Consider the following 9,696-nt stretch of genomic DNA (forward strand, 5'->3'; position numbering starts at 1 on the left):
AAATGTAGGCTTAGCGCCCTGTGGTCCATTGCCCAATAGGAAATGTAGAATACTCAAAAGTACTTTAAAAGTGCTTGAGTTACTTTTCTCAGGGAGTAACGTTGGAAGTACTTTTAAAGTAATTGAGTTACTTTACTCAGGGAGTAACGCAGTAAAGTAACTGGTTACTTTTTAGAGAGTAACGCAGTAACGTACTTTGATTACTTTTTAAGTAACCCTTACCCAACACTGCTGACGCCTACCCAACATTTCAGGATCATCCAAGTTAAAGCCGAAAATCTCTACAAGGCTATCCAGCATTACATCTTCCTGCTGTCTGAACATGGTGGCACACTAAAGGAACACACTGCTGAGCTGCTCTGCATTGCTGACAACTTGGACAAGGTAACAAGAACACATATGCCAATGAAAGGTCATGTATATTACACTCAATGCAATCATAAGACTGTAAATTAAAATGTAAGCCATTTAAAGAACAATGTACCAAAGGCTCTACAGTCATGACTCCATGCAGAACAATTAGAATTTGGCTGTTTCATATGTGTTGGATTATGGAGATAAAAATTGTCTAATCAAGTACTTTTGAGAAAATATATCAAATTAATTCTGTTTAATTTTAAGGTTTCAAAGGGGACCAAGATTGCTGGCATCACAGGAGGGGCCACAACTGCAGCGGGAAGTGTGGCAGCAGTTGCTGGGGTGATTCTGTCTCCATTCACAATGGGAGCCTCACTGGCTCTAACTGCAGTCGGGGTTGGCGCGGCTGTGGCTGGCGGCGTCACTGGTGCATCAGCAGCCATCGCCAATAAGGTGACCAGGCATTAAACAAGAGATGGTGTCTGTATGGTGGATGAAGGCTTTGCCAATGTTTTTTGGGAAGATGTGATTTAGAGCAGTGGTCCCCAACTGGTCCAGTCATGAGGTCCAAATTTCTCCTTCGTCATTAGTTCAAGGTCCACACAGTTTAATACATTCAGCATCATACTTGTGTCTGGCCATGTTGTTGAGCTAGTTTACTGTCTCTGTCAAGTAGCTGTCGGTCAGTCAGTCACTCTACAGCAAGAAACGGCACTTCAAAATAAAAGCTCTGTGCCACAAATTTACAGTACTGCAAAATAAAGTGTGTTCTTTACAAACTTGACACGTTCGCAAGTCACTTGCGGTGCATTCAGTATGAACCCGCGACCCACTTTTTAAACCGCAACCCACCAGTTGGGAACTACTGATAAAAGAGCAAATGCACTTCAGACTTTTGCAAGCCAAGCTGCTAACTTCTGGTTTAGCCCTTCACTAACTTAGATGGGGATAAAAAGATTTAATCGTGCAGCTCTTCTAGACTTTAGAAATGTTATCTGACTGACAGAATCAAATCCCGATAGTGAAAAGAGTCATTTTGCAGAGACTGTGACACCCCAAAAAATTTATCCACTGTTTTACAGATGTCTCTTTCCCTATATAAGTCTTTGGGAAAAAGTCTTTTTGGGGTCCAATGATATAATTTGATGGACCAGGAAGTTTTAATTCCACTCTTTTAATTACCACTACGAAAACTGGCTTCAAAGCCCTGAGCACTTCCTGGGAGCCTGGTAGAACTTGAAACATTTCTACTGTGGCGCCCCCTAATGGTAGTATTAAAACACTAACTTGGAGACGATGGGACTGGGAGGGGAAAAATGCTCATTTCCAAGTTTTAGGACACATTCCTGGCGCACTCTTTTAAAGCAACATCTAGACTGCACCGGTTTCCACCAAGGTTTTTTTGTGTCTTAACAAACACAATTCTAGGCCATCAGAATAATCAAAAGATGCTATTAAAAAAACGACACATAGTGGTTTTACTTTTTTACCATGGTGTATTTAAAGCTGTTGTTCAACGGATTTTATGAAATCTTCTCTTCCAGACAAAAGTCGATCAGGGTAAGAAGAAAGTAGAGAAGACCTTCCAGGAGTACAAGCACCTCATGATGATTATTCAGGATTCCTTGAAGTTCATTAACGAGGGCATGGAGCAGCTGAAGCAGCATGATCTGTCTGTTCTGAGTGAAGCCAGGAGGGGCTCAGTGAAAGTGGCCAAGATTGTACAACTGGCCACAACAGGAGGAGCAAGTGCCAGGGCCATAGAGGCTAACAGCAAGGCCTCTGGGCTGATGGAAGGCTTCGCCCTCGGCATGGATCTCTACTTATCCCAAGGAAAGAACGATCAGAAGCAAAAGAAGGGCCTTAATTCGGCACTTGCAAAGAAAATCCGTACGCTAGCAGTGGAGCTCAATAAGGGTCTGGATGAGCTCAAGGAGCTGTTCAGTGAGCATTGTTCGAAGGAGTAAAGCGTTTCCAAATTTTATATTTGATATTTGAAAAAAAGAGGGAATACAGTGCCTGGCATCTATTTAGCCAACTTCAAATGTCAGAATTTTAGATGCTTCTCTGATATTTCTTTTTGTTTTGCTTTTAATGTTATATCTGGACACAATATATATCATCTGGAATTTGAATACATTTATTTTCAAATTATCTCTATCCATTTAATTTGCATTTTGTTTTTTATGTTAAATTTCCAGCTGAGTTTTTTTTAAATAGACTTTAAAGTGCCTTTGTGTAGGAAATGTGCCACACAACTACACTTGCTTTACTTTGTTTTTACCTCTCCTGCTTTAAATATTTGGTATTATTGGTATGTCACTTTGAATGATTGTTCTCTGATATAAAAATTCAAACTGATTTAAAGTAAATGGTAGTCCTATCTGTTATTTTGTACAATGTCCAGAAATGTATGAGGATGGAAAGAATTAAACACTTTATAGTACCTGCAGCTAACCACTAGGGGGCAGTCCAGTTCTTGCCACTGTGAGCCATAGCTGGGTTCAATAGGTTTAACCACCAGCTGCAATGAATTCTCAAAAGAACTGCATGTTGCTGAAGCAGAGACGTAGTAACAACTAATATAGGACTACAATATATTGTTATGGTGCAGGGACAGCCCGCAAAAATCTGCAAATGTAAATGTCTAGATTTTCTTTCTCATGCCTCTGATTCTTGAGCTACTGTAACATGTGGGATCAATAAAGTCTTAAGTGAGAGAGAGTAGAATACACAGGTGTGAAAGATTTTTCGTCCCATTAAAGTTAGTTGGTAACTTATTGTCCCCATTCAGTGTGTAAAATTGTCATTGGCTTCATCACACGCTATTAAAAAAAAACACACGACCATTTATGAGTTCAAGAATATTTTAACATTATTTAAAAATGATTTAAAAGCACAGTTAAAAATCATAAATATATTTTTAAACACGTTGCTGGGGTGCACAATTTTTTTTTAAAAAGTAAAAGAGGCTAAATTAACTGTTTATAGTCTTATTTAATTATGCTTCTAGAATAAATGGGGCGGCATAAACAAAATAGCCTACTAATCTAAATTAATATAATTTTTAACAGATGGAAAAGTATCTAGAATTATGTATTACGTAATATTTGTTGTAGTCTAAGTATCTTCATCAGTCGCTGACATTTGTTAAAGCCTCATAAAATGGCTTCCTTTTTCAATGTTTACATTTTGCATTTGACCTACATCTGACGTAGGAAGCACTCGTGTTTAGGTTTAAAGCCCCATACATATGGATCTATTTTGTCAGCTGTATAGATTTGTAACCAATCACAAACCAGACTCAAGCGGTGTCATCACAGGGTACGCGTGTTTGGTTAACGCCGCCACTCATGCCCAGCTGGAAGTCCGTTGCTGCTTGTAGTCCCTGAAGCGGAAACTCCACCCGCCGCCCGCGCTGCTAGTAGAAAACAAACGCCCATGCGGAGTGACACCGCGGAGGAATACAGTCGGCGGTGGTTCGGTTGTTTATATAGCAGCGTGACCCTCTCCCTGCCCGTTCTTCGTTCTCACATTAGTACAAAGTGAATATCAGCCCTCTGCGACAGCTCTCCCGCGCTAAAATGGCAGTTTGAAGGCGTGCGGCAGCTATCTTTGCAGCGGCAACAACCCGGCAGTGCAACGGCGAACTGCACTGGCTATTTCTGGCAAAATGGCGTAAGTATTTTTTTTTAATCGGCATCCGCCTTCGTGTCAACTGGTCTGGCCAGTGTTGATAAAGTTAACATACCTGTTGAGTATGGTCTCTAACGAGGTCAATAACAATGTGAAACTATTTTTTTATGTGGATAAAAAATGTATATGCCCATGTGTAAATTGTCTAATGTGGAGTTGGTGCCTTGTTACAGACTGTCAGTTGAAGTTAGTCCCAGCCGGCGGGTTAGCTTGGGTTGTGCTGTTTTGTGTTGACGAGGCGTAACGTCAACGGTCGTCCCGGTAGACAGAGCTACCTTCTCGAGTCCCTCTTATAAAAATGGTCTGCGTTTCATGGCGACATTATGGCTCAGTTTCTTCACATTTGTTGTGTTTGTGTATGTTAGACATTGACAACGTGGCGTGTTCAAAATGGCGCGCACTGTCCTTTCATTCCAGCCCTCGCACAGATGGCTCTGTTGTGAAAATGGCGGTTGCCGTCCCACATCTCCGCGGTGACTCACGGAGGGGGGCGGAGTCAGGAGCAAAGCATGACCAAATTAGGAAATGTTATCCCCCGGTTGAGGGCGGGGTGTTTCTCGTCAACTCCGCTTTGTCGCTTCAGTGGAACGGATTAGCCAAAATTAGCCTCCCCTCCCCCATGAGAGCCACGCTAACAGCCTTACCAACCCAAGCACAAGCTGAGGAGAAGTTGCATTGTTTGCATGAGGGTTGTCAAAGTCACGGAAGGTGTACTTGTTTCAGGAAGTGCAGACACAATGGGGAGTGTTTCAGGTGTACAGATAAGGTTGGCCTACTTTTAAATGGTGGCAGCCACGTGGCATAATATTTTCATGGGACATCAATACATTGATCCTCTTAAAAATGAACATGTCTATTAATATTTGTTGATGTGGACAGCTCCCAGAATCCTTCTACACCTATTCAACCCAGTAACTCAACTCTTATTATATGTATATTCTTTATTTTCACCCTTAACATGCATCTCTGTGTGTCCTTTACCCAGGTCTCTCTCGGCAACCACCTACAGCTTTGCTGCCGTCGACAGCAGGACCGAACCCCTCGACTTGATAACGTTATCAGACTCGCCTTTGATTTTATTCACCCGTTCACGGCTAACACTGACCAGCAGCAGACATGACACTCTCCCAGCTGGCCTTGGAGGACGTGGAGGCCCTGTACTTAGGTTGGTGTTGTGATGATAAATGGTCCCAAAGCACATCTACATACATAACTATATATCAAGCTGCAAAGTGTTGCAAAAACTGCAAAGTTTAGCAGTAATTAACGCATACGTTGGTCTCAGAACATAAATTCATGTCTTGGTTCTATTTTGTGACATTATCTTATAATAAATCTCTTGTAATATATCTTATTTCATCAAAGCTGTCACCGTGGCTTTGATTTTTGAGTCTGATTATGTTAGTGTAGTGTCAGATGGCTAGACTCAGCACACATATAAACTGAATTGGATCATTTTTCTTAGTTAAATAAATATTTTGTGTAGGACATTAAGTACTCAATGAGGAATTCTTGTCCACAGGGCCCTCGTTTCTGATGGCTGACCCCATGGGGCCCCTTCTGGACCAAGATGAAGAAGAAGCTCTTTCTCCCTCCTCCTCTCTAGAGGGGAAGGCGCCAGCTTCGCCTCCCCTCTCTTTCTCTTCCCACGCATCCTCCCTGTCTCCTTACCAGACGTTGTCGTCCTCCCCACTCTCCTCTGCCTCCCCACCTCCCTCTCCTCCTCCCACCCATCCCTCCTTGTTCCTGGGAACCAAGGCCGGAGCGGACTCCCTGTGCCTCCCCTGGCTGGATGCCTGTGACCTGCTCAACACCCACGTTGGAGCAGAGGATGGCAAAGGTGAGAGTGATGGAAAATTCTCATGTCAAATATTCTTAATAATCAGCTGTTCAGTTGAGTAGGATTACATGAACTGTTAGATGAGAGGAAAGTCAAACACCAACTAAAAGGGAGCTAATTTAAAAAGCAAAATTACAGGCGAAGTTAGAAACACATGCTTGAACAGCGGGTTCTTGTGAGGAAAAAAATCCAGGGCTGTAAAAGTTTCCACCACTGTGAGGTGATTGCTTTCAGGCCGACGGTAAATATTTTATGAGGGCTGTTTTGTGTCAGTAAAGCACTTGAGGTTGTCCTGCAGGCACCATGTCCTAGATTCCATCAGGATATTTCTACAACCAAAGTAAAGTTGCTTAAACAAATACAGCGTCAGTGTTTTTTGCAAGACACTGCACAAACTTCGTCAAACTCCAAAATTAAAGGCATGAATGAGTAATTGGTGGGTGTGTTGGGCAATAAAGAGCAGTCATTGGTTCGCAGCTGGCAGGTGTGGTTTAGACTAGCTCAAACTGGTTTGTTAAATGGGGTGTTACACAGTGACGTCTATCCCTTTTGTTGTAAGACAGTTGTTCACTGGTGTGAAGCTCACTGCACACGTGTTGTATTTGCGTCACTAAATCATAATAGTGGGTGGGAGTCTCAAGGATTTATTTGCACTTGAGGTAATCATTGAATGTATTAAGACACTCAGTATGACGTAAAACAGAGTCTAGCTGTTTGCGTTTGTATTCTATGAAAATCTAATCAAAACGATTTTAAAGATGGGTGAAGTTTTATCAATTTCATAATGATTTTAATCAAATTATAATGAATAAATCATCTGTCACCAGATGACGCTTTTGAGGGCATGGACTGGATGTCAGAGAAAATCGACCTGAGTGAATTCGATCTGGATTCCCTCATTGGCTCCTGCTCCTCCGATGAGTCACCCAGCTCCCCCGAGGATCTCCTGGCCTCCCTCGACTCCCACATGGATCTGGATCTAGACTCCTTCCACACATCCATCCCCGCCCCGCATGACAGCCTCGAACTGGGTCTTTCACTGCCCGGCATCCCCTGTATCCCTGTGGAGCCCCCTCTCCCCAGGGTAGACGAGGCGAAGAAGACAGAGGTGGCTCCTGATCGGGAGGTTGTGATGAAGTCTGAGCCTCCCTCCCCAGTTCCCTCTCCCTCACCTCCCTCTCCTCCCTCTCCAGCCTACACGTTGGAGCTGGGGAGTGAAGTGGATGTCCTGGATGCAGAGAAAACCACCACATCCCTCACAGCCACCATCATTCCAGATCCTAGTGGAAGCATTCAGACGACCAGCCCCATTGTCCTCTCTCTTCCCCCCTCTGGCCACTTCGTGGTGCTGCTCACCAACAAAGAAGAGCCCTCCATCGTATCTCTCCCCGACCAGTCCATTAAAACTTCTCCTCCGTCAAGCGACTGCGACAGCGACTCTGGCATCGAGTCTGCTGCCGGCTCACCTGGTCACCTCCCATCTCCTCCTCCCACCCCCTCTCCAACAGCTGGTTCCTCCAGGACCAAACCCTACTCCAAACCAGAGCCCACCGCCACCACCTCCTCCCCCTCAGCCAAGACCTCCAGGGTCAAATCGGTGTCTGGCGCTCCCAAAGTGGTGGAGAAGAAACTGAAGAAGATGGAGCAGAACAAGACGGCGGCCACTCGCTACAGGCAGAAGAAGAGGGTCGAGCAGGACCTGCTTAACACAGAGTGTGACGAGCTGCTGAAGAGGAACCAGGAGCTGGCAGAGAAGGCAGAGTCTATCAGCCGAGAGATTCAGTATCTCAAGGACCTGATGGAGGAAGTTCGTAAGCGCCGCGTTAAGACCAGCTCAGTGGCTTAGAAACCAGAATGTGTGTGAGGCACAGTCTGCATTTAGTAGTGATGGTGTTTCTGCTCCACCACTCACATGCCATAACGAAGCACCACTTTATTATTACAAGTATGTCTTAAGAGATTACAGAAGATGGCATGTGAGGGTGGATGTATGAAACACCACTGAACAGAAAAGAGTGGCTAGATGGAAAGTTAAAAAAGCCTCTGGAAGTTAATGCGATTGTTAGTGTAGTGCAGGGGGCTGGGAGGTAGTCAGGTGAAGCATCTGTACATGCTTGTCTCTCAGTCCCCTGTTAGATCCCCATAATGTACTCCCCGTCCTTCTAGCAGTACTTGTACAAACAGGCCGGGTGTACATTTGTATTTGTAGACTAGGCATGCAAAACATGAGTCACCATAACTCCCAGTAGTGATTTAGACCATGAAGAGATATACCGCCTCACACTCACCAGTGATCAACAGTCAGACCCCAGCTCAGCTTCAGTAAAGTGAGAAACCACTTGTACCTTGTTACCCACTCCTTTTTAACCCAGTGTCACCCCATTTCCACCTTCCTCTTAACAGCTTCAAGTCCAGAAAGGGGCCTCAATATATTTATGAATTCTTGATGTTACACTGTCAACATGGATTTTTTTTGTGTATATAGTTTTCTCCTCCTTTGCTTGCAGATTTTAGCTTTTGTTATTTAATGCTGGATAAAACCTGATCATGTCTTGAGTAGCTCAGTCTCTCTTAGCACAGTCGTTTGGCTTGTAAAAATGCTTGCTCTTCTTTTTCTAATAAATATCTATCGGTACTCAAGTGACGTGTGTGATGTGCTTTACTGACCCTTAAGAGTATAAAACAGAAAAGCAGCACGTTTGGAGTTTAATGGCAGGTAATTAACCGGAGTGAGTGATTTTTACAATTGTTGATGTAGCGATAAAGCTTTGTGGAGGCTCTTAGCGGGTTCCCACCGATCCTTAAAAAGTCTAAATGGCATTGAATTCATTAATCTAAAGATCTTTCAAAAGTCTTGAAAATGCTAAATAGAGAAGTATGATATTATGAATTCTTTTAATCTGATGTTGTAATGTGAAATTTAAAATAAAGGTAAAACTTTTTTAGTAACACCCAAATTTACCACATCCAACAAAATGACAAAAGCTTTTTCATGGCAGACTAAATGGATATAGTTAATGATAATATGTTAATTGTTTTGTTTTATTTGGCAATTGAAGCAGATTATCTAACTTTTTGACCGAAAAGTCATGTTTATGTCTCAATAAACTGTTTATGAAAATTTCCCCAGCCTTGAGCATTTAATGTCGGCTTTTAGGCATGATTTTCTTTTTTCTTAAATTTTGGTTATCCTTATTATAAAATTGTCTTAAATTTCACCCCTGAGTGGCATTAAGATGTATTAAATCTAACCCTACTTAAGCATTAGCAACCCTGTTTTAAAAAAGATATAGCTAGCATAGCATAAATATCTATAAACCAAAAGGTAGTGTGACAACCAAAGTTTAAAATTTGTCTTGGGAAATTATTCCTGCAGTTATTCATAACAAAAGATTGTAAACTGGAGTATCCATCAATGAATTTAAGGGCACCATAAAGAATGTGGTAACAGGGACACGTGCTTGTTTTTCTTGAGAGGCCACTATGTTTGAGTAGTTGTTTTATTGTGGATTTTTGTATTATATGTTGTATTTGTTGCATTTTAAATGAGTTCCGATTGGCTGCTACCTCGGCCAGGAGATTTTCAATCAAGGTTAAATAAATAAAAACAACTGGCCTTGTCTCAAATATAGAGATATATATTTGGAAGTCACTTTTATATGTAAATATGTCAGCCATACATGTACCCATAACAAGAAATCAATCTAGCTTTAAAAAAGGAAACATGAAGTGTCATGGAAACAAAGTTTAGAGAAATCCTGCTCTACTGGTTCCATTGTTTTTAGCAGTTACATGTCACTACT

General features: G+C 42.4%; 2 protein-coding genes across 2 annotated transcripts in view; both read left to right on the forward strand.

Annotated features, from left to right (window-relative positions):
• LOC126389971 (apolipoprotein L3-like) overlaps window positions 1-3,204 on the forward strand; it is a 12,633-nt gene extending 9,429 nt beyond the window's left edge. The window contains exons 7-9 of the mRNA XM_050044013.1: window positions 255-384; window positions 622-810; window positions 1,902-3,204. Coding sequence (XP_049899970.1) covers window positions 255-384; window positions 622-810; window positions 1,902-2,324 — 742 coding nt within the window. The 3' untranslated portion in view covers window positions 2,325-3,204. The remainder of the gene's footprint in view (window positions 1-254; window positions 385-621; window positions 811-1,901) is intronic.
• A 670-nt stretch (window positions 3,205-3,874) lies between these two features.
• On the forward strand, window positions 3,875-8,533 carry atf4a (activating transcription factor 4a). Its single transcript, XM_050043998.1, has 4 exons — window positions 3,875-4,035; window positions 5,039-5,218; window positions 5,576-5,893; window positions 6,721-8,533. The coding sequence occupies exons 2-4, from the start codon at window positions 5,170-5,172 to the stop codon at window positions 7,737-7,739; spliced, it is 1,386 nt and encodes a 461-aa protein (XP_049899955.1). The 5' UTR covers window positions 3,875-4,035; window positions 5,039-5,169; the 3' UTR covers window positions 7,740-8,533.
• Window positions 8,534-9,696: the final 1,163 nt, after the last annotated feature.

This window comes from Epinephelus moara, chromosome 5 (genome assembly GCF_006386435.1).
Source record: "Epinephelus moara isolate mb chromosome 5, YSFRI_EMoa_1.0, whole genome shotgun sequence".
Taxonomy (NCBI): Eukaryota; Metazoa; Chordata; class Actinopteri; order Perciformes; family Serranidae; genus Epinephelus; species Epinephelus moara.

Bases quoted from the DNA above. Each gene is read 5' to 3' on its own strand.
- atf4a (XM_050043998.1), top strand. From the start codon at position 5,170: ATGACACTCTCCCAGCTGGCCTTGGAGGACGTGGAGGCCCTGTACTTA. The intron at 5,219-5,575 runs GTTGGTGTTGTG...TCTTGTCCACAG, and splicing joins CGTGGAGGCCCTGTACTTAG to GGCCCTCGTTTCTGATGGCT. The intron at 5,894-6,720 runs GTGAGAGTGATG...ATCTGTCACCAG, and splicing joins TGGAGCAGAGGATGGCAAAG to ATGACGCTTTTGAGGGCATG.